The 27919-nt window shown below is 57.3% G+C and overlaps 2 protein-coding genes across 3 annotated transcripts; one reads left to right on the top strand and one right to left on the bottom strand.

Annotated features, from left to right (window-relative positions):
* Positions 1-79: 79 nt before the first annotated feature.
* Positions 80-27487, top strand: GMEB1 (glucocorticoid modulatory element binding protein 1). 2 transcript variants are annotated; one of them, XM_054086474.1, is made up of 11 exons: positions 80-685; positions 10346-10629; positions 14486-14634; positions 15623-15705; positions 17616-17740; positions 19303-19406; positions 20001-20155; positions 21377-21505; positions 22157-22294; positions 23657-23779; positions 25609-27487. In XM_054086474.1, the coding sequence occupies exons 3-11, from the start codon at positions 14507-14509 to the stop codon at positions 26313-26315; spliced, it is 1692 nt and encodes a 563-aa protein (XP_053942449.1). In that variant the 5' UTR covers positions 80-685; positions 10346-10629; positions 14486-14506; the 3' UTR covers positions 26316-27487. The 2 variants fall into 2 exon arrangements, with proteins under 2 accessions (XP_053942449.1, XP_053942448.1); XM_054086473.1 differs by lacking the exons at positions 80-685; positions 10346-10629 and adding an exon at positions 12189-12308.
* Positions 1436-11809, bottom strand: LOC104063149 (discoidin, CUB and LCCL domain-containing protein 1-like). Its single transcript, XM_054086472.1, has 15 exons — positions 11554-11809; positions 8557-8778; positions 6158-6295; positions 5649-5700; positions 5348-5420; positions 5018-5151; positions 4836-4873; positions 4532-4726; positions 3692-3813; positions 3450-3618; positions 3269-3361; positions 3010-3100; positions 2808-2845; positions 2500-2622; positions 1436-2040 (listed from the first exon to the last, which is right to left on the bottom strand). Exons 1-15 carry the CDS (start codon positions 11792-11794, stop codon positions 1706-1708), a joined length of 2064 nt encoding a protein of 687 aa, XP_053942447.1. The 5' UTR covers positions 11795-11809; the 3' UTR covers positions 1436-1705.
* Positions 27488-27919: the final 432 nt, after the last annotated feature.

Raw genomic sequence — 27919 nt, 5'->3', positions numbered from 1 at the left:
CCTTCAGGTACTGGATGGTCACTATAAGATCTCCTCTGAGCCTTCTCTTTTCCAGCTGAACAACCCCAACTCTCAGCCTGTCCTCATAGGGAGCTGCTCCAACCCTCGGATCATCTTTGTAGCCTCCTCTGCACCTCTCTTAGACCTGGGCCATGCCTTGTTGAATCGCATAGGAAGAGTGAGAACAAGAAACCAGCTCAGACTCCTCTCTCCATCCATCAAACCCCTCATCGACAGGAGGAACAGGAACAACACAGCCCTGCTGCAGCCCATAGTGTTACGCTGGTGACTAGAACGGCGCGCACAATCCCTGACATCAAGCGTTAACACCCACACAGCACTGCGAGCGCACTCCTGGGCTGGTGGCGTTCAGAGGCACCGAGCTCAGACCAGGCGAGAGTGTGGAAGCAGGAACCCGCTGCAATCATCCCGTTTCAGCCATCGCGGCAGTCCCTGCAGCCGTGTCGCAAGCAGGATCCTGATAACAGCAGCTCTCTGAGCCGCTGGAGAAGGCTGATGGATGAGACATTGCGTTATCCAGTCACGCTGAGGGGAGCCAACAGCAACAAAAGGCTCAAGAGTTTGTAGAGGAATGATGACAACAGATGACAGTGCTGCACGTTTGCTCAGAGGCTCTAACCTTGATTAACAACCAAGGTTCAACCTCAGCACTCCTCCAGCAGAGGTAAGGGTGTTGCTGCCTCACTGCAGGGGGGGAAATAGAAGACAATACTCACAGGGAAGGCCTGGAGAAAACCAGGAGCGTGGCTCTCAGCTGTGCAGCACATAGGGCTGAGAGCGGTCAGCCCAGAGAAGAGAAGAGAAGGCTCTGGGGAGACCTTAGAACGGCTTCCAGGACTGAAAGGGGCTCCAGGAAAGCTGGGGAGGGGCTCTGGATCAGGGAGGGCAGGGATGGGATAAGAGAGAGCAGTTTTCAGGTGAAAGAGGGGGAGATTTAGATCAGATATCAGGAAGAAATGCTTTCCTGTGAGTACCCTCTTGCCCAGAGTAGTCATGGCTGCCCCATCCCTAGTAGTGTTCAAGGCCAGGTTGGATGGGGCTTGGAGCCCCTGATCCAGGGGGAGGTGTCCCTGCCCATGGCAGGGGTTGGAATCGGATGGGCTTTGAGGTCCCTTCCTATCCAAACCATTCTATGATGACTGATGACACCACACTTCAACAGATCCCACAGAGATCCAGTGGATGGAACTGAATAAAACACTTGCACGGTGACAGATGCTCCACATGTCACGTGTCACCATCTGCTGTCCCAATAGTGTTCCCTTGGGATTGTTCATAATACTCCCTTGGGAATGCTCTGCCCTGTGCCTTCCTGCCCTGCAGCACGATTTGGGTGGGTGACATTGGACCAGGTGGTTAATGCTCTGGCTAGAACTGTGTACCCTCATTAAGCGAGGCATGAAATATATATATATATATATATATATATTTAAATAGGATTGCTCTTAGGAAAGGTCCCCCTGGAGCCCAGGGAAGATTCTGGAGCCCAAGGGAGGCTTGCAGGTCTCCCCCTAGGAGCGCAAGAGAGGCTCATGAAGTCCACCTGGAGCTTAGGGGAGGTTCTGGAGCCCAGGGAATGCTTGTGAGGTCCACCTGGAGCCCAGAAAAGGTTCTGGAGCCCCAGAGAGGCTCATGAGGTTCCCCCCAGGGATGATTCACAGACTCCCCCCTGGGCTCCCCCTCTTCACAAGGCTTCATGGTAGACGTGCGAGAGGGAACATTCCCTGCTCAGCTCCAGCTCGATGGGCCGTGGCACGGGTGCGTCGTACCGTGAGGAGCTGGGGAGCCTTGCCATTCCGCAGGGGCTCCGGCGGGCACCGGTGGGCTCAGGCTCACCGAACGGCGTGGCGTACTCAGGTTCGGGCAGCAGCGGCTCGGCGTAGTCGTGGTGTTTTCCTGGCACGTCGTAATGGCTCACAACCAGCGGCAATGTGTAGCCCTCATCCAGGAGCGGCTTGAAGGTGGAAGGGCCCGACGGGCTGCTGGGGCTCACCTGCACCAGGTCTGGCTCTGCGTACTCTGCAATGGGAATGAGATGAGGATCGCAAGGAAGGGGCCATAGCGCTCTTCCAGATGTTGGGCGTGCTAGGTGAAAAATTAGGTGCATCTGGACAGCCCGGGCTAGGAAAAGCCAGGCAGACACCTGCTGAAACCCAGCTGGGGTGGGACACCACCCCATGGGATGGGCATATCCCTCTGCCACGGCACAGAGTGGGGCTCCTGCTGCTCTCTGGCCGCTGTGGAATGCCCATGCCTGGGTTTAGGGTGGAATAATAATAAATAGGAAATAATAATAATAATTAAAAAGCCTTGCCAGGGTCTCCCTTTTGCCCAGGACCATAATGCAGGACAGGAGTCATAGCAGAGTGGTGCTGGGATGGGGAACGGGCACCCCATGGTGTGCCCAGTGTGCAGTGGTAGAGAAAAGGCTCCAGCTCTGGACCAAAGGACTCGTTTGTGTCCTGATGTCCCTGTTACCTGGTGACTGAGTCCGGCTGAGGTCCCCTGGTGTGGCTGCTGCGGGGAAGGAGGCCAGCACAGAGCTGGGGGACGGCAGGCTTTGCAGGGAGCACACCTGGCTTGGTTCCAGTTTGGGGTACCCTGAGCAGAGACCAGAACCCCTGTTTGTCACACACCAGCCCTTGGGGACAGGCAGCGCTGTGCCTGGGGACAAACTGGTGCCTTGGGGCCGGGACAGTTTGGGGCTTGGTGAAACCAGCTGCACCTCTCCTGAATTTGGCCCCAAGGCACAGCGGGTCCCCAGGGAGAAGTTGGGGATCCTTTACCTTTTGTGATCCCACAGTTCAGCTGCGCCGCCGACTTCCTGCCAAGGGGAGAGCGAGATGGGGTGAGGGGTCCTGGCCACCCTTGCTCACCTTGCACCTGATCCCTGGGAGACTGCACCCAGAGCTGCCCAGAGCCACTGTGCCTTTTTGGGGGTGATGCTGGGTCCCCCAGGATGAAGGAGGGGGGCAGGATGGGACCCACCTCTTCCTATGGCACAGGAAAGCCAGCAGCAAGAGGCTGGAGCAGAGGAGCACGAAGCCACCAATGAGCAGCATGTCCAGCAGCGTGGAGCCTGGAGAGGGAGGGCAGCATCAGCCCCTGGGTGCCCCATCCCACCCCTCTGCACCCATGGGTGCCAGGAGCCCGCCCGAGGCCACCAAAGAAAGAAAATCCATGGGTTATCACAGGACTGAGTGGGTCCATCGGTGCCTGGGTGCTATGCCCCCACCAGGGCACCCACCTGCCCTCTCCGGATCCAAGGCGACGCTGGGGATGGGTGTGCGGCTGGGCAAGCGGCTGGTGGGGACGGGGACCTCCTTGGGGACGCTGGGCACTGCAGAGCAGAGCAGGGACCATCAGTGTGGGGCCACGGGAAGATGGAGATCCTGGGGGCAGTTGGGGTGGAGGCAGAGGGGTTTCACCATAGGGTCGAGGTGAGCGGGTCTGTGCCGACTGGCAGCCCACCAAGGCCACCTTCAAAGCCATGCGCTGGTGCCAACTCCGGGGCAGGACACGAACATAGCGGGCGACGATGGGGGGGATGAAGGCGTTGGAGACCTCGCTGTGGCTGTTGATGTTTCCCTCAAAGATCTGCCAGAGAGGGTGAAGAGGGTGCCAGTGGCCCCATGGCCGGGGGTGGGAGTCGGCAGCCCCTAGTGCCCACCTTGTCCTCTTGGCCACTGCTGCCTCTGTAGGGTCTCCAGTTCTTCCCGTCACGGCTGGAAGACACCCGGTACGACGTCACGTAGTAGTCGTGCTGCTCAGAGGAGCCCTTTGTGATGATGCCTGTTGGCGTAGGAGCGAGCCTTAGGTGGGGGGCTAAGACAGGAATTGGGGGGGGGCTGCCCTGCACCCACCTACACTGAGACATGCCCTATTGTATTCCCCAGCTGGAACAGCCCAATCTCTGGGATACCCAGGTTGCAGCTGGGAGGTGGGGACAGGACATGTCACCCCCCAAGGGGCTCCCTCCCACCCTGGGAGAGGGTTTGGGTGGCAGATTTGAGTGCCGGACCCCCCACTCTGCCCCCAGGAGCTGATAACCTCTGGCCCCGGCTGCCAGCCCTGCATTCCTCCCTCCTCCAGCCTCCGGACGGACAATGTCCCTATTTTCCTCCCCGCAGTCACCAGCCACTGCTGCACAAAGCCCCCGCTTTCGGCAGGCTCCGGCTGAACAAAAGGCATTCGCTGGCACCAGATGCAAGAGCACAATATTAACTTGTTCGTCACAGAAACAGTTGTATATCGGGGGAATAAAGACAGCGGGGACAAAATTGGGATTGGGGGACAGCCAGCATGGAAGTTGATGCTGTCTGCATCCCAGTTTGTACCAGTATAAAGATGGCACAAGGAGCTTCCATACCTCCTGGGAGGTATTGGGGGCGTTGCAACGGCTCTGGGCAGGTTTTAGGGGGTCAGTGAGGCCAGCACTGGTGTCATCACAGGGAGGCCAGTGGCCACGGTGGCCTGGGGACAGAGGTGTGGTCTGCTGGCTGGCACCCACCTGTGATCTTCCTGCGGGTGCCCAAGTCCAGCTCCAGCCAGGCAGCCTCAGAGCTGGGTTCAGCTGCCCAGGAATGGCCAGCGATGCCAAGTGCTGCCTGTTCGGCCACCCAGGCTCTGTCCTGGCCCAGCGCATCCACCTCGTGCCACCAGGATGAGGCATTGAAGGTGGCCACCTCCAGCGCATCGCTGCAGGCTGGCAACAGAGACAACAGGCTAGGAGCCCAGGACCCTTGGCTGGGCGTGGGGTGGCACTGAAGCCAAAATCATGCCTTCATTTCAGGGGAAATGGGGAAAAAAAATACCTTTGTGGAATATGAGCCGCTTCTCAGAGAGGGATCCCCTGCAGGGAGGAAAGTGAGGGGAGCATTAGCCCCCCAGTGAACAAACCCGAGGGTATCTGAAATTGAGGGGTGTCTCAGTGTGGATGGGTCCCAAGGCTGGGTATGGGGTGCAGCCGAGGTCCCCAGCACCCCATCTCACCCACCTTTTGGAGTGGAGCCCATTGGCGAAGGCCGACTCGTAGAGCGTGATCCCCTTCTCCCGGGACAGGGTGACCTGCCCACCCAGCTCGTCTGCGATCACCCCGGCGTGCACCGCCGCCTTGCACAGCACCGAGGTCTGCGGGGAGCAGGGGAGGAGTGAGATCAGCCCCGCCAGGGGGGTGCTGGACACCCCGTGAGCTCCCCCATGTGCGCTCCACTGGGGGTTGACAAGTAGTAGCTGCACGCGCTGGGGTCCGTCCTCGGCGGGTGCACCCATGGGTGTCGACCCACACAGTGAGGCCCCCCTGGGGCGAGCCGGGCTCTGCACTTACGTCCCGGTATCCCTGTGTGGGGTTGCCCCAGATGTCCCCGTCGATGTCCTTGCAGCCCGCGGGGCAGTACACGCTGAAACACACAGCGAGGGGGGCTCAGGGCTTGTTCCTGTCCAAATCCCCTCTGTGCACCCACTTTGCTCCCCATCCCACCATGGCTGCACCCCCAAGAACTGCAGGGTGAGCGCACACCGAGCACCTGCGAGAGGGACGGGGACAAAAACGGGGCTGATGGGGACCAGGAGCAATGCTGGGGTGGGGTACACCAAAGCAGGGACCGCTCGGCACCTTGGCTGCTCACCTGACGTGTTCCTGGGTGTAATGGGTGCCTCGAACCAAGCAAGAGATGAGGTCTGCAAGGCAGGGACATCCCAGGGTGAGGGACCCCCGCCTGCTCCACAGCATCCACCTCTGTCCCAGGGCACCCCATCCTTATTCCCTTCCCAACTGAATCCTGCTCCATGTTTGGGTTTTGCTCCCCATGTCTGCAGGGACAGGGATGATGGCCCCTTGGTCCCTGCAGTTGATAGCTCCACGCCACCATCTACACCACCTGCGGCTCTGCTTGATATTGGGGTCCCAGCTGACCTGGGGGTCCAGGGTGCTTGGGAGGGTCCCAGCTGGCCTGGGGGTCTCCCATGCTGTTACCCCCAGCCAGGGAGAACGTGGATCTTCAAGGAGCTTGGGGTGATAGGACCCCACCCTGGGGTAAACAAGGAGCCCCCTCTGCCCATGGCTGTGCCCCCCACCCATGGGCCAAGACACAGCGTGGGGGGGACCTCTGCATCCCTGGGGGATGCTCCCCCCTACCTGGGTGCTGTGAGGTGGCGTAGGAGAGGAGGAGGCCTCGTCCCGAGCGATGGCTTGTGCTGTTGAACAGGACGGTCACGGTGCTGGAGTTTGTCACCAGGAGTGGTGGGGCAGGGCTGGTGTTCCTGCAGTAGGGCCCTGCCAGCAGGGATGAGGCCGTGGAGGAGTCCGGGGCTCCCTGAGGACGGGCACGGGCACCCAGACCCCAGGGCATCACCTCCTCTGGCTCAGCCCTCGCCAGGGCGCTCAGGCATTTAGGGTGGTCCCATGCAGGGTGGTCCCAACCCTGGGGTGACCTCATGGTTCCATGCCCAGGGTGGTCCCGTGCCAAGGTGGTCCCATTCCCAGAGCAGCCCCAGGCCATGGGGCACAGCCCACTTTGTCCCTACTGTCCCCCACTTCCTCCCCACATGCTGTCCCCCCACAGCCATAACCAGCACCGGGGGCAGCAGCTGGTGGGACAGACCTCGGAGCTGGACGAGGCTCCCGGGGCAGCCCAAGATGTCCCCACCTCCTTGAGTGGAGCAGGGACCCCCTAACACACCCCAGAAACGCTTCCCCCCCAGGGCCACTTCAATCCCCCACAGCTGAGACAGCGCAAGTGGCCGCCAGCTTGGATCTGACCCCAAAACGGGGGCTGCATTTCCATCTCATCCCCATCTCCCCCAGTGCTGCCGAAGCTGTCTCCTAAATCCGCACCACCGTTTAATCCAAATTAATTTGCATTCTCCATCTCCCTGATTAAAACTTCAGCTTAGCAGACAGGCAGGTTCCTTGGGGACATCCCTGGTCCCAGCTGGGGACAAGAGGTGGCCTCAATCCCCAGACCCACCATCACACCCCCCAGCATCACGTCCATCACTGGGGTGCCCAGAGATGCTTTGAGCAAATGCCATCGTTGCCCTGGGGACAATGCAGGGACCCCCCACACACACTCCCCATCAGGGCCATGTCGTGCCTCAGTTTCCCCAACCCTCACCCCATCTGGGTGAGGCTGAGTTTGGGGTACGTGGGGTACGCACGGGGATGTCCCAGAGTCACAGATGTGATGGGATGCAGGCTCGGCATGATAAGCAAATGCCATGCGTATGAAATGCAGATGACACGTGCAGAGATTTCCCCTCTCCTGCCAGATGCCGGCGTGTCAGCCAGCGGCTCCGGAGACCCCATGGGTGCTGGGGACCTCTCGGCCACAAGGCTGCCTGCACCCATGAGGACTCAGCACGTCCCCAGGCAGGATCAGGCCATGCGCCAAACACCAGCTCTGAGTCAGCGGAAGGGAACCCACAGCCCCTGCCTGTTCCAACTGCTTCCCGAAAAACATCTGGGACTTCTCAAGGGCCCGCGTCAGCCACGGGACCCCGGCTTGGCCCCACGTCACCCCCGCCTGCCGGCACGCATGGCCTCAGTGACAGCACCCAGAGGGGCTGTGGGTGCCCTGCTGCCTCTGTGAGCCCCCCCCGGAGCAGCATTTGGGGGTCTCCCCTTTCCTGCACTGCTCCAGGATCCCCCCAGCCCGGGCCAAGCGTTCTGCAGGTTTTGGGGTCCTGGGGGATAGGGACAAGCGCATCCCTGAGGCCACAGCAGAGAGGCTGGGGAGTAGGGACCTCGCGTGCTGTCACCACTCTGGGCACAAGCCCGGGAAGGGTGAAAGCCCTGGAGAACAGGGAGGTATCTTAGTCCCAGGAGCACTGGCTGATCCAAGCTGACTCCTTTCCACCCCATGTTTCCCACTGCTCCTCCATCCCACCCCATCAACATCCCAGCCGTGATGCTTCCTCCCCCTCCAAAAACGTCTCCCCCCAGCACCTGCCACTCTCCCGGTGCTGTCAAAGCCCTCCGAGACCATTAAGTCTCTCTGGGGAAACCCTGGAAGCATTTGCGCAGTGGCTGGGCGGACAAATTAATTAATCAGGGAATGCATCTGATCCCAGCTGGGTGCCCTCTGCTCGGGCACCCCCATCCTCGGGTACCCCCATCCTCAAGACATCCCCATCTGCAAATATCCCTCTCCTTGGAGATTCCCTTCCTCAAATACTTGGGTGTCCTCTTCGTCGGCTATTCCTCTCCTCGTATAGCCCCTTCCTCAGACATCCCCCTCTTTGAGTATTCCCATCCTTGGATCTCCCCCTCCTCAACTCCCCCCATCCTTAGATATCCCCATTCTTGGATCTCCCCCTCTTCATTACCCACATCCTTGGGTACCCCCATCCTTAGATATCCCCATCTTTGGCTATCCCCATCCTTGGATACCTCCCTCCCCATGATGAAATCAACTAAAAAGCTGGATTTTCCTGCTCTTCTCCTTATCCAGGACTTTACACAAACCAATTCACCCCCATCCCCAGCCAATCCGCCCCTCCTCTGCACTGCCTCAGTTTCCCCAGGACCCCTCTTACCGTAGGCAGTGCCAGCCTCAGGGTCGGCAAGCACCAGGGAGCTGTGGGCGCAGTGCTCCGACGGCTCCAGGTCCACGTCTCCGAAGGCCAGGAGGAGGGAGGCGCCCGGGGGGGCCCGCAGGTGCCAGCGGCAGGCGGTGTGGTTGGGGTAAGTGCCCGGGTAGTTCTTGGAGCTGAGAGTGCCGCTGTGGAGTGTCAGTAGTGTGTGGCCGCAGCCATCCCCTGCGGAGAGATTATGGGGGGGGGGGCTCAGCCAGGGTGGTCCCTGCCTCAGTTTCCCCACTTGGCACAGCCCCCAGGGCACCTGGAGCTCTTTCAAATGTTTTCTTTGTTTGAAATATTCCTTTTTTTTTGTGGCTTTTCTGGCTGCTCCCCCTGTTGGGGACAGTCCCAGTGAGGGATGAGGGACAAAGCTGCCTCAGTTTCCCCACAACCACCCAGCACAGACTTGCACCTCCACCTTCTCTCCATGAAGCCTGATTTTGGAGGCTACAAAAGGATGCAAGGAGGAAATCTCCCTTCCTCCTCGGGGCTGTACAGGAGCAGCCCCTGGAATCCCCCGCTCTGGCTACAGCCTGGACCTTGAGGATGACCTTGGGCAGCTGCATCCCCATCGCCTCCTCCCCAGGGCGATGCCAACACCCGCCACAAAAGGGGCTTTTCTCCACGCTCACCGCCCCCGGGCATGAGGGAATATCCTGGAAACGAGTTGAAAGCGCCTGGTGTTGTGGAATTCCGGTGGAGCCAGGAAAGATTGGGGCGCAGGGAAAAGCAAAGACCTTGGGAAGCACCGCTGAACCCTTCTACGTGAGCTGGGGGGTGTCCATCATTCACCCCCCCACACCCCCTGCATCCCTAAAAAGCTGCTGCTCCTGCCAGGCATCTTCCTGGCTCAGCCAGAAGGAAAAGCGATGCTGGGCATGGCTTGGCCCCTGCCTTGGCTGCCCTCGCTGTCGCTGGGAGACGGCACAAAGGAGCAGCGGGGGAAAATCCTGCAGGGATAAAAAAAAGGGGGGGCCGGAGGTGGAAGATGCCAGCTCCCCCCATGGAGCTCACTCCTGCCCAGTCTGCAGGAAGGGCTGGCAGCCAGACCAGGGGGGTTTATCCTATAATAAACACACCCTGGAAGGGATGCAGGACTGGGTGAAATCCCAGATTTCCACCCTCCAGGCTGGGCAGGCGCATCTGTTACGGCAAAGCTGGAAAGGATCAGACCCTCCAGGGCTGTTGGTGGGGCATGGGGTGCAGGTTGGATGGGGGTCACGGCATGGGAGAGCCCAGGCTGCTGGGAAAGGGTCTCCCAGAGTGGCTGATGTGCCAGAGGGGAGAAAAATTTGGAGTATTTTGGAGGAGTTTCCAGCAAGGAAGGTCACAGCCATGGCATTCGGCATGGAAAAACCTCTCTGCTGGGATAGGCTGATGTGTATGCCTGACCTGGGGGTCATGGATAGACCCCCTGGCTCTAATCCCACACCAGGATGGCAGGGAAAAAAGACATCCCAGGAAAGGAAAACCTTGATAAAAGCATCCCAAGTGAGGCTGGCGCATGCTGGGCAGGAATGCCAGAGATAAGCCGCGAGCTGTAGGCGCACTCAGGGATTTGGCTCCGAGGATGTTATCGAGGAGTTGGTAACGGTGAAGGCAGAGCCCGGAGGGTGCTTGGAACATCCCCCCTGCCAAAAAAAAAACCCCACAATTGCCAAAAACTGGGAAAAGTTGATTTGCACCGGATGAGAGCGAAGCGTTGGCTGAGACCATCCCTGCCAAGGAATTGTTTGTTCTCTCACAGGATGCAGGAAAGACACAACAGGGCGATGCTCCGGGAAAAGCCCGACGCTCCTGCCTCCGTCACATCGCTGGCCCCAGGAGAGTCCCCGCGTCCACCAACGGGTTTGGGATCCGGTGGAAACCCGTTACAGGATGTTTCCCAAATCACACATGGGAATGTGGCGCAGTCCTGCCCACCCCCCTGCCTCCCCAGGGCCATCCTGGCCAGTGCCTCAGTTTCCCCCTCGCTGAGAACAACGCTCTGGATGTGTTATCCCGGTCTCCTTGCTCTTGAATGAGTTAGGGGTGAGTGGTGCCAAGGAAAATCATGTCTTAGGGAAGAGGTTTGGCTCAACGTTCCCTCCTCAGAGCCTTCCCGGACCCCAGTGGGTGCAAATCCCCCCGGAGTGATGCTGCCAAGCCCATAGCGACGCCGGGGTGCACCCGCTGCCTGCCTTTCCCGGCTGCTCCCCGAGCGATCCTCCGGAACCAGGGCAGAGTTGCATCCCCGGGGATGAGGGATCCCTGGGAAAGCAGGAGAAAGGACACAGGGAACCGGGCACCGGGAGGAGAAGGGGAGCACGGAGCCCATCCTGATCTGCTCCAGGTGCGGACACAGCAGGGACTGATCCCGGATCGGTACCGGGGAGCCCGTCCTGCTCCAATCCCATCCTAGATCAGTCTGATCCCGGTACAGAAAGTGTGGAGCGATCCTGGATCCGTACCGGGGAGCCCATCCTGGTCTAATCCCGGTACAGAAACAGTGTGGAGCAATCCCGGATCGGTACCGGGAGCCCATCCTGGTCTGATCCCGGTACAGAAACAGTGTGGAGCGATCCCGGATCGGTACCGGGGAGCCTATCCTGGTCTGATCCCGGTACAGACACAGTGGAGACCGATCCCGTATCGGTACCGGGAGCCCGTCTTGGTCTGATCCCGCTCCGAATCGATCCCGGGGAGCCCATTCAGCTTTGATCCCGGTGCGAACACAGCGGGGACCGATCCCGGACCGATCCCGGTGCGCCCGTCTTGCTCCAATCCCATCTCGGAGCTGTACCCGGAGCCCATTCCCCTCCCATTCTGTCCCGGATCGTTCCCGGGGAGCCCGTCCTGCTCCGTCCCGGTGCGGGCACAGCGGCGACCCGCGCAAAGGGGATCCCATCCCGGGCGGGCAGGGGAGCCCCGGGGATGCCGCGTCCCGGTGCGGGATCCCCCGCAGCCCGCACTCACCGTCCTGTCCGCCGGCCGGGCGCAGCCCCAGCAGCCCGAGCAGGAGGCAGCGGCGGAGCAGGGCCACGGCCAGCGCCCCCCGCGCCGCCCCGCCGCCCGCCCGCATCCTCCCGCTCCCGCCGCGCCGCCGCCGGCTCCGCCGCGCCCGGCCCCGCCACCGCCTCCCAGCGCTCCCATTGGCTGCCGTGGTCCGACCCCCTCGCTTCCCATTGGCCGCCACTGCCCGGCCCCGCGCTCCCATTGGTCGGAGCCTCTGTCAATCACATGGCGCTGCCCGCCCCGCGCTGCAGTCCCGCTGTTTGCCGCCAGGGGCAGCACAGCGCCGCTCACCCCCATTGGCTGACGCTGCCCGGCCCCGCGCTCCCATTGGATGCGCGCGCTGTCAATCGCACGCCGCTGCCAGCACCGCGCTGCAGCCCCGCTGTTCGCCGCCAGGGGCAGCACAGCGCCACTCACTCCCATTGGCCGCCGCTGCCCGGCCCCGCGCCCCCATTGGGCGGATTCGCCGTCAATCACGCAGCACTGCAGGGCCTCCCCGCCCCGCATCTCTCCATCCGCCGCTAGAGGGCAGCACGGCGCCGCCCCGTCGGCCCCTTTAAGGCAGGCGGCGGCCGGAAGTGCTGGCGGCCGAGGCCGCGGCGGCCACCGCGCATGCTCGCTGCTGCCCGGCCCGCTTCCCCCCCCTCCACCCACCCTCCCTCCCTTTCTCCTCTCCCCCCTCCCCCTTTCTCTCAGCCCCCGAACGCGGCCGCTCGGTAAGGGCCGCGCAGCGCGGCGCTACGGGAGCCGGGAGGGGCCGTGCGGCGGGGCGGGGCGGGGGCGCTGCCGTACGTGCCGCCGTCGCGCGCGCGCCGCGGGGGGGGGGGGGGGGGGGAAGGTGGGGGGGGGGCTGCGCCGCTGCGTCCGCCCGCGCCGCGGGGGGGAGGGGGGGGAGAGAGAGGAGGGGGGAGGAGAGGCCACGCCCACTCGCTGAGACCACGCCCATTCACTTGTGGCCACGCCCCCTGCGCGGGGTGGGGCACCGCGCTCCTGCGCTGACCCCTATGGGGGGGCACTGAGCTCTGACCCCTATGGAGGGGCATTGAGCTCTGACCCCTATGGGGGAACATTGAGCTGTGACCCCTATGGGGAGGACGCTGATCCCTGACCCCTATGGGGGGGACAATAAGCCCTGACCCCTAAGGGGGGGGGCACTGAGCTGTGACCCCTATGGGGGGGCATTGAGCCCTGACCCCTATGGGGGGGGCACTGATCTCTGACCCCTATGGGGGGCACTGAGCCCTGACCCCTATGGGGGGGGCACTGAGCTGTGACCCCTATAGGGGGAGCACTGAGCTCTGACCCCTATAGGGGGAGCACTGAGCTCTGACCCCTATGGGGGGCACTGATCTCTGACCCCTATTTGGGGGCACTGAGCCCTGACCCCTATGGGGGGGGTATACCACACCTCCAGCTCTGACCCCTATGAGGGGGATGCTGATATCCGAACTCTCACCCCTTATATGGGGGACAAACCACCCCTCGACCCCTATAGGGGTGGGTGTTAAAACCCTCCTTGGGGTTCCCTTAGCGCCTTAAATGCCTCCTAAGAGGGAGGGCGAGAGGGACTCCGAGTGCTGATGGATGAGCAGCTCCACACGAGCCCACGAATGCGCTCACAGCCAAGAAAGCAGCTGTGTCCTGGGCTGCATCCGGAGCAGTGGGAGCAGCAGGTGAGGGAGGGGATTCTGCCCCTCTGCTCCGCTCTGGGGAGACCAAACCTGGAGCTCTGCGTCCAGTTCTGGAGTCCTCAACACAGGGAGGACATGGAGCTGTTGGAGCGAGGCCAGAGGAGGCCATGGAGATAATCCGAGGGCTGAAGAACCTCCCATCCAAGGACAGGCTGAGAGTTCGTGTTGTTCAGCCTGGAGAAGTGAAGGCTTTGGGAAAGACTTTAGAGCAGGACTGAAAGGGGCTCCAGGGAAGCTGGGGAGGGGCTCTGGATCAGGGAGTGCAGGAACAGGGTGAGGAGAACGATTCAGGAGATCCTCTCCTGAAAGAGGAGAGATTGAGATGGTGGGAGAAATGTTTTGCTGTGAAGGTGGTGAGACACTGGAGCAGGTTGCCCAGAGCAGTGTTGGCTGCCCCATCCCTGGAGGGGTTCCAGGCCAGGTTGGATGGGGCTTGGAGCCCCTGATCCAGTGGGAGGTGTCTCTGCCCATAGCAGGAGGTGGAACTGGATGGGCTTTGAGGTCCCTTCCAACCCAAACCGTTCCATGATTCTCTGTTGTGCCATAAGCTCTCCTAGAAGCTTTGAAGCCCCGAGAGGGCGATCCTGACCTGCGGGTGAGGGTGGTTTTGTTGCTGCTGTGGGGCTGAAGTTCAGTCCACACTGTATCCACACCAAGATCTGACCAGGATGGGCTCCCCAGTTCCAATGTGGGAGGAGTCCCTGCTGTTTCTGCTCTGGAATCAGACCAGGATGAGCTCCCCAGTACTGATCTAGAAGGGATCCCTGCAGCTTCCACACCAATATCCACCAAGATGAGCTCCTGGGTACCAATCCGGTATGGAATCTCTGCCATCTGTGTGCACCAGGATGGGATGCTTTTGTGTGCAGGGCTGACCTCCAGCCCCACAGCAGCATCAAGCCCAGCTTTATCCTCCCTATCGCTTTTATGTCATCCTTCCCAGCTATCGTGATCACCAGAGGAGGAGAAATCCCGTGTGCTGCCAGGCATTTGCCATCTCTGGTGGTGAATTTTAAATGCCTGGTCCTCTCTTTGGAGCCAGAGTGTTGCTCTTTGGAGCCGGAGTGTTGCTCTTTGGAGCCAGAGTGTTGCTCCTTGGAACCGGAGCATCGCTCTGCCGGCTTTTGCTGCGGCTGGACTGTGTTTTTCCAGCCTCCTGCCTTCCCGTCTGCCTGTGTACACCTCTGTTTTTCCCTCCGCAGCACCGCGGCTTCATGTGAGAGATGGCGAATGCCGAAGTCAGCGTCCCTGTGGGTGATGTGGTGGTTGTACCAAGTGACGGAAACGAAGGGGAGAATCCGGAGGATACCAAAACCCAAGTGATTTTGCAGCTGCAGCCGGTGCAGCAAGGGTGAGTCGGATGGGTCCCGTGTGTCCGGGAGGTGTGCCGGTGGAATGGGGGGGTGGATTCCTCTAGGATTTTGTGCTGGGGGGGACCGAGTGTGGCTGCCTTTTCCAGGTCTGCGTCGGTTTTGTGCCGCGCGTGCTAGAGAGAAAAAATACAACGCCGGAAAAAAGAAAACCAAAAAGCTTTTGTGCTTGCTTGGCCTCCGAGGAAGGGAATTATCCTGCGGGGATGTGTGATGCTGTCTTGGTGGATCGCGGCAGCTTGGCGATGGCTGTGGCAGTGGGCAAAGTGCTGCTGGCCATGCATCCTCCTGGCTGCCCTCATCCCTTTCCAGCCCCAGGGTGGGATTTTGCCCCCCTGCAGGTGCTGTAGGTGGTGATCTGTGCCCATGTCCCCATCCACGCGTTTCTCTGTGCCAGCTTTCCCCTAAAATCCTCTTAAATTTCAACGAAACTGAGATGTTGGAGGGAATTTTGTGACCTCCCTGGCAGCTGCTGCGGAGAAACGGCTGCCACCAGGCACTTTGTCTTAACTCTGGATTGCTCAGGGTGTAAATAGAGCGGCTCGTTTGATAATATTTAGCGAGCGGGGCTGCCGTAGGCTTGGGAGCGACTGTTCCCTGCGGTGTCACACGGGGCTGGGAGGAAAATCCTGGAGCTCTGAGCTCCGCTTCCTGTTGTCGGTAAGCGCCTGGATCAGAAACCAGAGGAGAAGGCAGAGGGTAGCGCACTGCAGAGCCGCTTCGGTGCCGCTGGCAGCGCGGAGGGTGCGATGACAGGACTGGGAACACCTCTGCGTGATTCAATCCTTGGGATTATTACCCTATTTTATATGTGTCAAAAAATGCCTCTGATTGACGTTGCATCAAACAGAATCCACATCCCTCCAGGACAGGCAAGAAAGAAAGGAACCACATTTTTAACCCCGTGCTGTGAATCTGAATTTCTCGTGATTGATGTCGTTTATTTACGGGTGGCTGTTTTCGCGACAGGATTTACCAGGAGGGCTCTGAGGCCAGCGCTGCCGTAGTAGCCGTCGAAACGCACACCATCCACAAGCTAGAAGAAGGGATCGGTGAGTTCCTGCTCGGCGTGGGCAGAATCCCCTCCTCTGCCGGGCCAGCGCCGCTGAGCTGGTGTCTCCGGTTCGCGGGGCTTCCCTCTGGCTCTGCTCCTGCAGATGCTGTTCCCCAAGCGTGGATGTGAGTGCAGGGTCTGGGCATGCTCTTATTCCAGAGTCTGCTGTTACTGCTTGGTCTCAAAGTCCTGGAACTGAGATCCTGGCTGTCCTGCAGTGCATGGTAAGAGCTCCCCACGGGGGTCACAAATGGTGTCCCCAGGGCTCAGTGTCAAGGCCAGCTCCGTTTAATATCTTTATCAAAGACCTGGATGATGGGATCAAGTGCTCCTTCAGTTAGTTTGTAGATGGCATCAAGTTGGGCAGGAGTGTGGATCTGCTGGAGGGGAGGAAGGTTCTGCAGAGGGACCTGGCCAGGCTGGATCGATGGGCCAAGGCCAACGGGATGGGGTTCAACAAGGCTCAGCACCAGGTCCTGCTCTTGGGCTACGACAACCCCATGCAATGCCTCAGGTTTGGGGAAGAGCGGCTGGAAAGTTGCCCGGTGGAAAAGGACCTGGAGGTGGTGGTCGGCAGCTGCTGAACATGAGCCAGTAGAGTGGCCAAGAAGGCGAAGAGCATCTTGGCTTGGATCAGCCATGGGGTGGCCAGCAGGAGCAGGGAAGGGATTGTCCCCCTGGACTTAGCACTGGTGAGGCTGCACCTCGAATTCTGGGTTCAGGTTTGGGCTCCTCAGTACAAGAAGGACATTGAGAGGCTGGAGCGCATCCAGAGAAGGGAATGGAGCTGGGAAGGGTCTGGAGCCCAGGAGATCTGGGAGCAGCAGAGGGACCTGGGGTTGTTTACGCTGGAGAAGAGGAGGCTGAGGGGAGACCTCATCGCTCTCTGCAGCTCCTGGAAAGGAGGTTGTGGTGAGGTGGGTGCTGGGCTCTTCTCCCAAGTAACAAGGGACAGGACAAGAGGAAATGCCTCAAATTGCAGCAGGCGGGTTTTAGATTGGGCATCAAGAAAAACTTCTTCGCAGAGAGGGTTATCAATCATTGGAACAGGCTGCCCAGGGCAGCGGTGGAGTCACCATCCTTGGAGATATTTAAAAGCCATGGAGATGTGATAGTTGGGGACATGGTTTAGAGGTGGAGTTGGCAGTCTGAGCTTCATGGTTGGACTTGAGGATCTTAAAGGTCTTTTCCAACCTAAATGATTCCATGATTGTGTGATTCTGCTCACGGGAGCCGAGTTTTCATCCCAGTTTTGCTGTGTGACGCCAGCAGGCAGGAATGATGGTTGGGATGATGGTAGTTGTCTGCGCTGGCTGAAGCATCAGAGACTGATTGCTGATTCTTTGCTGACCAGACAGCCTGACAGTTTGGGTTGGATGTCCAGAAGAACGGAGCAGCTTGGCTCTGTGTGCTTCCTGCTGTCGTTAGGGGCTGTGGCTGGATCTCGACTAGTGTTCTGCTTCTTGTGTGGGTGTGGGTCTCTTGGCAGTGTTGGCAGAAACTCTGCCCGTGAGGAGAATACGTTATCAGCAAACATCTGATATCACTACTGAAGAGACAGCGGAGCTCCAAGAAATCTGAGACATAGCTGTGCTTCACATTTTAAAGCATTTTATTTCCACAAAAGTTTGTTCTCACTAACCGCTTCCCCCCTTTAGAGACGTGTTGGCTTTCTGCTATCACCTTCTGGTAGATGAGCTTCGTTTTGAGTGTTGCTATATTAAAAAGCAGATGCCAGGTACTGTTAGAGCCAATAATTGGAGAAGATTAAGAGAGAATGGATCCTGAACAGCCCCTTCGTTTGGTTTCCCGAGCATAGTTCTCACAACCCGGGAGCTTTCAGCCTCTGCCTTGTGGAGTTTGAGCTTCTTGGGTGGAAAGTTTCATTTTCACCCCTTCCTCCCTCAGACCCCAGCACCATTGAAACGAACGAGGAGATCGAGATCGCCTATCCCATCACCTGTGGGGAGAGCAAAGCCATCCTGCTCTGGAAGAAGTTTGTCTGTCCGGGAATTAATGTCAAGTGTGTAAAGGTAAGAAGGTTTTTGCAGCAGATTCCTTCTCCATTCTCAACGTCTCGCACTTGACCCACAGGATTTTCTTCCTTTTTCTGTTTCATCAGACCTTTGTCCTGCAGCCGAGCAGCTTTGCCTTTGCAGCGTGCTGGATTATTGGGTTTTATTGTGTTTTTAGCACAGATAGGAGCAAGGGAAGAGCGAAAGTGTGAAGCTCTGTCACCGACCTTGTATTTCAGTGCTGCTCTTGATGACTGTTCAAAGCAGAGTTGTGTCTGGCACTTGACGAGGGACTGAAGGCGAGCAGGGGATGCGCACTGAGCTCTGCTAGAGCTGTGTTCTTTTTCTCTTTCCATTGGTGTCTTGATACTCCGCTCCTGTCACCGCCTCGGTGAGTGGGTTGCATTGACAAGAGAAGCCCTGCTGTTACCTTTTTCTACTTGAGAGTGTGCTGATGGAACAGCTGACGTTAGGAGGAATTTCTTCACCATGAGAGTGGTGAGACACTGGCTCAGGTTGCCCAGGGAAGCTGTGGCTGCCCCATCCCTGGAGGGGTTCCAGGCCAGGTTGGATGGGGCTTGGAGCCCCTGATCCAGTGGGAGGTGTCCCTGCCCATGGCAGGGATGAAACTGGATGATCTTTAAGGTCCCTTCCAACCCAAACTATTCTATGATTCTATGTGTTGAGGCTGGGTTCCCGCATGCTGCCCTCGCTGACCCTCAACAGGAATTCCTTAAGTCACTGGAGCAGGACAGAACAGATGCCTGAGTCAACACCTGTGTCAGCGAGACGTTGCTCAGCTGTTTGGTGTAACAGAAGTCTCCGAAGATGACAGGACGTGTTCCCAGAAGGAGCTAATTTGGCTCATACAAAAGCCTTCAGGGTTGTTCTTGGCTAGAGCTGTGTGGTTTGAATGTTGATGGCTGGTACATCGTCCCTGCAGAGATATCCATTCTGGAGTTACGAGCATCGCTGTGCCGAGGGGATCAAGGCTGGGAGGAAATGGCCTCAAGTTGCACCAGGGGAGGTTTAGATTGGAAACTATGAAAAATTTCTTTACTGAAAGAGTGGTGAAACACTGGAGAAGGCTGCCCACAGCAGTGGGGGAGTCTCCAGCCCTGGAGGGGTTCAAAAAACTTGTAGCTGTGCGTTTTGGGATGTGGTTTTGTATCACAGAATCACAGAATGGTTTGGATTGGAAAGGACCTTAAAGATCATCCAGTTCCAACCTGGTGCCATGGGCAGGGACACCTCCCACTGGCTCAGGCTGCCCAAGGCCCATCCAACCTGGCCTGGAACACCTCCAAGGATGGGGCAGCCACAGCTTCCCTGGGCGACCTGGGCCAGTGTCTCACCACTCTCATGGTTGCGATTGGGCTTATGGTTGGACTGGACGAGCTTAGAGGTCTTTTCCAACCATAATGATTCTACTATTCTATGAATTTGAGAAGCAGCTCCTCTTTCTGGGTAGAAGTGTGGGCTCAGACAAGCCGTGGACTGGCTGCGTTGAATGTCCCAAGCCAGTCCTTTGAAGCCATGTTACCGTGTGTTCGCTGAGCCTTGGTTTATCTTCTTCTCAGTTCAATGACCAGCTGATCAGCCCCAAGCATTTCGTTCACCTGGCTGGGAAGTCTACCCTGAAGGACTGGAAGAGAGCCATTCGCCTCGGAGGAATCATGCTGAGGTATTTGACTTGCCTACCACTATGTCCAGCTTCTGGATGCCAAGCAGGCGTTTTGTCTGCTTTGCAGTCCATGAGAGATCTCGTGGAAGCTCACGTTGCCTGGCGAGCAGCCTGCAGAGATCCTCGTCCTGTGGTCAGAGGGACAGGATTCCACATCCTCTATGGAAGTGGCCTCGCTTGGGGAACCTCGTACTTGGTGGGGGTAGAACAGGGCTGGAGCCCTCTGTGAAGCTGAGGATGGCTTGTATTTTTTACTATCAAGGTGGGGAGGCCTTGCTCAGAACAAGCCGTGGTTGCCCCATCCCTGGAGGGGTTCAAGGCCAGGTTGGATGGGCCTTGGAGCCCCTGATCCAGTGGGAGGTGTCCCTGCTCATGGCAGGGAGTTGGAACCAGATGGGCTTTGATATCCCTTCCAATCCAAACCATTCTATGATTTGCCACTTGCCTTGCGGGAGTGGTTTTATGTGCAGAGTGGTTCTGGGTCTCCCTTTTCCCATCCTTCCTGCGGCCATAGCATTTCTAGGTGGAATACACCCTTTTGTCTCCATGCTGAGATTTGAGTTCAGCATGGTTCTCTCCCCCCTCCTTGCACAGGAAAATGATGGACTCGGGGCAAATCGACTTCTACCAACACGACAAAGTTTGCACCAACACTTGTCGAAGCACCAAATTCGATCTCCTGATCAGCAGCGCCAGAGCACCGGTGCCGGGACAGCAGAGCGTGGTGCAAACTCCTACGTCGGCCGATGGTAGGAAACCACTTGGTGATGTCGTGGGAGTTTCCCTCTGACGCTTCTCTCCTTGCCTGGGCTGACCAATTCAGGTTGACCCACCGCGCACACATGCTTTACGCCTTCTCCCCAGGCATAGCCGGGCGGTCCCAGCATTCAGGATATTATCCTGGTTTACTGGGGAGGAAAATGCTTCTTGCGTCCGCTTGGAGAGGTCTTGGCAGCGTCTATCAGGGAGCGCCACTCCGCGGTAACGAGCGGGCTGGGAAGCAGCCAGCGTTCCACAGTGACGGAAGGGAGGCAGCCTTGGGAGCCAGGGGAGGCTCACCTTGACGGGATCCCTGTTCTGGGCTCACCGTGTGAGCAAACAGAGCTCCAACAGCATTTCCTGGTGTCTTTCCTATTTGAGGGTCTATTACAAAGGTGTGAGAAGGGCTGATGTTCAGGAATATGTCTAAGCATGCTGACCTCCTCCGGAGCAGCCCGTTCCCTATCACCTGGGCATCCATAAGGGGATCTGAGGGCTGGATGCCATTTGATTTTCATTCCAACTGCAAATTCTCAGCGAGTTTCAGAGCTTTCTGCTCTGCTCTCCTTACTGAGGTAAAGGGAGAAGACCATTCCCAACTGTACCGCATCGTTCATCTGGACAGGTTTCGGTTCTTTAAGGCTCTGGCTGGGTGCGATGGTAGGGTTGTCCGTAGGCTAAGGAGAATGTTCTGGAAAGCACCGTGGCCACATGGCAAAACTGGACAGAGGCTGCGTGTTGGCTTAGTCCCAGATGTGATCCAGAAAGTTAGGGTTGAGTCAGATCCGTTTCCCTTCTGCAAACCAGCTTGGACCCCAACGGTGTCATTTCCTGAGAGATTAGGACATCTCTAGGGCGCAAAGCCCCCCCGTTGATGATGCAAGAGGAGAAAGATGCTTGGGCTGAGGCTTATTTATTTCCTTCTTTATTCTAATCATTTTCTACCCCTTTTATGCCAGGACTCCAGTTTGCTTTGCGGAGGGCACGTGGTTTTCCCTCCAGAAGCCCCAGAGACTTTCTCAAACACAGCCCCAATGAAAAGCAGCAGTATTTGCTGTCAGCTGATTTGGTTGGAAGAAGTCAGGCACGACCAACCTGAGCACGGGAGGGAAAAAGAACCCGAGAGGGGTGAGGGAGGTGGAAAGCAAAGCAGGGATTCAGGGCTGGTGCTCCAGGTGCCGCAGAGAGAGCTGACGTTGCCTCTCTGGCAGGGAGCATCACCCAGATCGCGCTGTCGGAAGAGAGCATGGAGGAGGGGATCGAGTGGAACTCGGCTCTGACGGCTGCTGTCACCATGGCCACTGAGGAAGGCATGAAAAAGGACACGGAGGAGATCTCAGGTAAGCTCAGGCTGCTTGTTGGGTGTTTTCTCCCCACCTGTTATATTCTGGAGACTGAAATCCTGAAAATAAGGAGAGTTTAAGTCATAATGGAGATGTCCCCTTGGCTGTCCCAGCGTATCCTTGGCGTGCAGAGTCCCTACCAAACAGGGCTGGTGGATGATCCTCCAGATCAGTTGCTACCGGTTGCAGTGAGGGGCTTGGTTTTGTTCGTTATAAAGATGGAAATATCTGCCAGCCTGGAGCCAGACTGAAACCATCAGCGAGCAGTGTCTTGTCGAACCCTGCTCGAACCCTGTCAGCATTCCTTGCCGCGTCCTGTGGCTGCAGTGCCTTCCCTTCCCTCTCAGGATTGGTACGGAAGCTTAGGCAGAGTTTCCTCAAAGATTTTAAGCTCTGCTTCTTGCAAAGATGAACAGGAACGGTGAAATGTTGCCTTGGAAGTTATGGTGTTGCTTGAAAACATGTCACTGCCTGGATCTGTTTTGTTTCTTCAGGCTTTTTTTTTCCCATGTCATATCCACCCCAATGGCCAAATTAGATGTCGTCTTGCAAAGTTGCTTTTGCCTGAAGGGTTTAAGGTATCCTCGTGGGGAAAAAACACCATCTGGTCATATGTGTTGACTACTTTTTCCCCTTTTCTTGTGCCAGAGGACACACTGATGTTCTGGAAAGGAATAGCTGATGTGGGGCTGATGGAAGAGGTTGTGTGCAACATCCAGAAGGAGATAGAAGAAGTCCTACGAGGTGTCCAGCAGAGGTTGGGGCAATCTCCCTTCCAGATGACAGGTAGGTTGTGAGCCACAGCCTCTGGCTTTGGAGGGAAGGACGCAGCTGCAGGCATAAAGAAGTGTTGAGGGTCCCTCCCTACCCTTTCAAGCTGTTGAGTCAGGCTGGTAAACGGGTTACCGCTCATTAGCTGAGCGGCAGGAGCTGAGTCTGGGTGTGGTCTGAGGCTGCCCAACGCTGAAGTGCATTCGCTTACACCACTGTGAGGCAGAGAGACGCAACGAGCCACCCTGTTCCCTGAGTGACATAACCCTGGCAGCTTGCTGAGGCCATTGGGCGACTGTTCTCAGCTCCTGGTCCTCCTGAAGACCTGCCTGGATTAATTTCTTGGACCAGAGTTAGACAAACACTTATTTCTGTGACAATGCAGGCTTAAACAGGTCCTGCTCCCTCACTTCTTGGTGCCAGAAAACCTGTTTTGTGGCCTGAACCAGATGAAGGAAGTGACCTGGGTTAAAAATAACTCCTATCCTTTGAGTTATTTTTAACTCCAATCAGTTCTCTAATCCATCCAGCACATGCCCTGTGTCAGCAAAGGGTTTGAGAGCACCTCGTTGATGGCAGGTTGGAAGGAACCTCAAAGCCCATCCAGTCCCACCCCTGCCATGGGCAGGAACACCTCCCACTGGATCAGGGGCTCCGAGCCCCATCCAACCTGGCCTGGAACCCCTCCAGGGATGGGGCAGCCACCACTGCTCTGGGCAACCTGGGCCAGGGCCTCCCCACCCTCACAGCAAAACATTTCTCCCTAAGATCTCATCTCAATCTCCCCTCTTTCAGCTGAAAACCATTCCCCTTTTTCCTGGCACTACCAGCCCTTCTTAAAGGTCCCTTGTGATACTCTTGCTGCGAGAACATCCAAGTACATCCCCAAACTTCATTATACCCAGAATATTTATTTTCTAATTTAGCTTTGGGCTGGCGGATCTCTGTGTCTGGTAGGTGGCAGCTTTTGGAAGCTGAGAGCGATTGAAGTCAGTGGATTATAATAGAAATTTTGCACAGCTTTCAGTGAAGCTGGCATGTTAATGACACCGTCAGCAGCACGGGGTGATGATTTTGTAGGTGGGGAGCTCGTTTGTATCTCTCTGATTGCAAATGACGCTTTCATTTGCAGCATTTTTGAGCTGCTTGGGTGACACATCTCCGTTTCGTTTTCTTTATCGTGTGAATGGGATTATTCAGTCCTTGGATGTCACTGGAGGATGAGGGAGCTGGAGCTGCCCGTGTCAGGCAGCCCTTGTGGAAGAACAGAGTTGTACAAAAAGCAGCAGGAGATTTTTGGGGTTGTATGAGCACCTTTTGAGGACCTGAGTCCCACCTGTGGGACTAGGCACTCATCCCTGCATCCTTTCCTTGCAGATGCCGCCGTCTTGAACAACGTTGCGCACACATTTGGCCTCATGGACACCGTCAAGAAGGTTCTGGACAACAGGAAGAACCAGACAGAGCAAGGAGAGGAGCAGTTTCTTTACACACTGGCAGGTACGATCAGCGCCTAGGAAGGCTTCTCACCCTCTTGCTGCTTTGGGAACTGATGTGTGACCTTCCTTGGACATCACTCTCAATATTTGGGTTTTTGCTCAATAGTTATTGCCCCAAAGCAAACGCTTCCCACTGCCTTTCCATCCTAGGGCCTGAGTGGAATTTCCCCTCATTGCCTCGCAGTGAGGACACCTGGGGCATTCGACAGCCCAGAGTTTGTGCCCGGTGCTGCAGGCGGGGTGCTGGGATGCAAGCCTGGTTCGGGCAGCGTTAGGAAGTCGGTGCTGCAGGCTCAGGGCTGCGCGGAAGTCATAGTATCATAGAGTCACCAGGTTGGAAAAGAGCTCTTGGATCATCAAGTCCAACCAGTCCTGTCTGCCACTAAACCATCTCCCTGAGCTCCTCGTCTGCCCGTCTTTTAAACCCCTCCAGGGATGGGGACTCCACTCCCTCCCTGGGCAGCCTCTGCCAGGGCTCGATGACCCTTTCTGTGAACAATTTTTTCCTGATATCCAGTGTGACCCTCCCCTGGCACAGCTTGAGGCCATTCCCCTTGTCCTGTCCCTGTCACTGGGAGAAGAGCCCAGCACCCTCCTCTCCACAACCTCCTTTCAGGCAGTTGTAGAGAGTAATAAGGTCTCCCCTCAGCCTCCTCTTCTCCAGGCTAAACAACCCCAGCTCTCTCAGCCGCTCCACGCAAGACTTGTTCTCCAGCCCCTTCCGCACCTTCGTTGCTCTTCTCTGGACACACTCCAGAGCCTCAACATCCTTCTTGGAGCGAGGGGCCCAGAACTGAACACAGGATTTGAGCTGCGGTCTCACCAGTGCCGAGTCCAGGGGGAGAATCCCCTCCCTGGCCCTGCTGGTCACACCGATTCTGATCCAAGCCAAGATGCCATTGGCCTTCTTGGCCACCTGGGCACTGCTGGCTCGTGTTCAGCCACTGTCAATCAACACCCCCAGGTCCTTCTCATTATCCAAGCTGCAGGCAGTGCCGTGCTCTGCCCAAACGAATAAACTTCTCCGTGTACGCGGTGCTGAGTTGTCTGCCCATCTTGGCATGGAGCTATCAGGTGTCTTTCATGGCTTCCCCTGAGCTGCAGCCAATAAACTGACCTGGATTCTCCCGAGCCACTTGCTGAATGCGTCTCCCTCCTCACCGTGTCCTGTAGGGCCTGTTCTTATCTGGGACATCCCAGTCCCCTACTGCCCTGGATAACGGAGATCACTGTGCTACTTCTGACTTCCAGTGTTGGCACAGACAAGGTCTGGGGGAGGTGTCCTGGTCCCTGTGCCCAAAACAGGTGTTTGGCTCTGGAGAGGGGACCCAGCCAAGCTCAGGAAGCGGTTCCTACCCTCTGGAGGGGTTGTCCACTCTCTCTTGTGGGTGGGTCTAGCTTGGGGAGCAGAAATGCTCATCTTCTCCTCTGTGGGAAGAGAATGGAGAAGGGCAGTTGGTACAGAGCATTGCCTGTTCCTTATCCAGGCGCTGAGAGCCGGCCAAAGCCAGCTGAGCAGTTGCAGAACATTGACCAGATCTATGTAGGGGCAGGAGGATCCAACGTTCTCTTTCGGTGGTGTTTGATCTGGAGTGAAATGGAATGATCGTAGAATCATAGAATAGTTTGGGTTGGAAGGAACCTTGAAGATCATCTAGTTCCAACGCCCCTGCCACGGGCAGGGATGAATAATCCTGCTGGATGTAGTATTTAGGAGACCCCGTGTCCCAAACCTGGGGTGCAACGGTTGGTCGTAGAGCTGGGAACTCCCTGTCAGCTCCAGGAGTGCTCTGAGCCTGACCCAACACTGCTTGGTCCTTCTCTTTGCAGACCTGGAGCGGCAACTGGAAGAGCAGAAGAAACTCGCCAAGGACCAGAAGGCAAAGTCCCAAACCATCCAGAACGTGGTGCTGATGCCTGTCAGCGCTCCCAAGCCTCCCAAGAGACCCCGCCTGCAGCGCCCAGCCTCCGCCACCGTCCTCAGCCCTTCCACCCCCATCCAACAGCCGCAGTTCACGGTCATCTCACCCATAGCTATCGCACCTGTCGGACAACAGTTCTCCATGGGCAACATCCCGGTGGCAACCATTAGCCAAGGCTCCAGCCCGGTGACTGTTCATACCTTGCCATCCGGCTCTCAGCTCTTCCGATACGCCACTGTGGTGTCCTCATCCAAGACCAGCTCCTCCGACACGGTCACCCTTCACCCGTCCTCCAGCCTGGCGCTGCTGAGCTCGGCGGCGATGCAGGACAGCGGGGCCTTGGCCAACGTCGCGGCCGTGGTCAACCCCGTGGAACTGGTGGCCATGGAGTCCGGCCTCACTTCCACCATCCAAGCTGTGGAAGGCACCTCGGATGATGGGCAAACCATCATAGAGATCGACCCAGCGCCGGATCCTGAAGCGGATACGGATGAGTCGGAGGGCAAAGCTGTGATCCTGGAGACAGAGCTGAGGACTGAGGAGAAAGTGGTGGGAGATGTGGAGGACCATCAGCACCAGGTCCATAACGTGGAGATTGTGGTCTTGGAGGACTAGTTGGGAAGGCGAGCGTCCGTTTGGGGAAGAGTTGGGAATTTATTTTATTTTGGGCTTTTTTTGTTAAGCATCTTTTCCAGCCACCCCGTTTGTTTCCGTGGATATTTTCATTGTACTGTGTATAATATATATATATATATATGATTTTTTTTTTTTTTTAAAACAAAAAAGCTGGAGAAACACGCGAGACCTGGAAAAGTCTCCGTCTCCGTGGAGCACTGAACAATACCGCCTGTTTGCAGGGTGAAGGAGAGACTGGATCTCTGCTGAGCAGCCCAAGAACAAGGGCTCGCGGCGCCGAGAGCGCACCGTGGCCCATCCCGCGCGCGATGCTCCTGCCTCGGGCTGCCCGGCCCCGCTCGTTTTCTTTCAGAGAGACAATAACCAGTGGCTGGAGCTTTGATGTGACTTCGGGAAGGGGTGACGGCCTTGGGGTGGAACAGGTACCTCATTTGTATTTTTATTTTGCCCCAGGGAAGGGATTTCTGTTGGACATCTTCACTGTCACCTCAACTGAGATGGTTTTGTTACCGCTCTTGCTTTGGGGAAGACGACAGTACCGCTGGGTTTACTGTCCACGTTCTCCCTTTCCTCCTCCATACAGATTGGGTTTATATCTATGGGGTTTTTTTTTGTATTTGTTTGCTTTTTCCCTTCCCTTTGTCCGCAGTTCCCAGCTGTGAAGCCTTGGGATCTACTCTAGGACAGAGAATCCCAAGCCCACCTCTTCCCATGGCACTTTTCCCCCATCCCTTTCCCTGCCTGGCCAGGCTTGGTGCTGCAAACGCCGCTTGGAGACTCCAAAATGCCCCGAAAATATCAACTCAAGCTGAAACCCACGACCTCCCCCTTCACTTCCCAGCGCTGCAGGGACCTTTCGGGATGTACAAAGCATGTTGTGCTCTCGCTTTCCTGGAGAGCTGAACTCCGGATCGGAGCAGCTCCTGTTTACACTGTGTGCTGGGGCTGCTCCGTGCTTGTCGCTACTCGTTTGGTGGTTTTATTTTTGTATTTTTCTTCTTTCTTCCTATAATCTCTTGGCAGGATTAGAACCGGCACGTTGCTGAAATCATGTGCGCTTTGCTCTTTTCCCTCTTTCCCTCTTCTAATTTTTTTTTTTTGTCCCTTTTTGGGAGGATGGAAAGGGGGGAAGCGCCGGGTGCGGAGGTTTAGGGGGGGCTGGGAGGGAGGGAGCTGCTTGGCTGGGAATATTAAGCAAAACAACAGCAAAGGAAACACACCTGGGAGGGTGGGAGGGAGGGCAGGAAGATGTGTTCTGCTATTTTTTTGCATTAAAAGGAAAAATCCAACTACACTGGAGTGGTTTATTCCCGGGCAGGTGAGAAGCGATGGCTCCGTCACTGTAGAGGTGGATGGAGGTGCTTGGAGCCCCTCACCAGAAGGAAAGTTCTGCCAGCGTTCCGGCTTTCCGGTGAGGGTGGAAGCCGGGAAGAGGGGAGCTCGCAGCAAGTTGCACCTGCCTTGTGCAGGGGGTGGGGAGCAGTGGAAGCCAGATGCCACGGATTTGGGATCAGGGATGCTGGGACCCCATGGATTTTAGAACAGGGATCCTGGGACCCTGTGGATTTTTGGATCAGGAGTCC

The sequence above is a fragment of the Cuculus canorus genome, chromosome 22 (genome assembly GCF_017976375.1).
Source record: "Cuculus canorus isolate bCucCan1 chromosome 22, bCucCan1.pri, whole genome shotgun sequence".
In the NCBI taxonomy this organism is placed as follows: Eukaryota; Metazoa; Chordata; class Aves; order Cuculiformes; family Cuculidae; genus Cuculus; species Cuculus canorus.
The sequence above is the reverse complement of the archived record's forward strand: the minus strand, read 5'-3'. Positions and strand labels throughout refer to the sequence as shown.

Coding starts and splice junctions, on each gene's coding strand:
- LOC104063149 (XM_054086472.1), bottom strand. CDS start 11,794: ATGGGAGCGCGGGGCCGGGCAGTGGCGGCCAATGGGAAGCGAGGGGGT. Junction 6,296..8,556: donor TGAGGCTGGCACTGCCTACG/GTAAGAGGGGTC, acceptor CCCTGCTGGCAG/GGCCCTACTGCAGGAACACC. Junction 4,874..5,017: donor AATGGGCTCCACTCCAAAAG/GTGGGTGAGATG, acceptor TCCTCCCTGCAG/GGGATCCCTCTCTGAGAAGC.
- GMEB1 (XM_054086474.1), top strand. CDS start 14,507: ATGGCGAATGCCGAAGTCAGCGTCCCTGTGGGTGATGTGGTGGTTGTA. Junction 19,407..20,000: donor CTCGGAGGAATCATGCTGAG/GTATTTGACTTG, acceptor CTCCTTGCACAG/GAAAATGATGGACTCGGGGC. Junction 20,156..21,376: donor AACTCCTACGTCGGCCGATG/GTAGGAAACCAC, acceptor CCTCTCTGGCAG/GGAGCATCACCCAGATCGCG.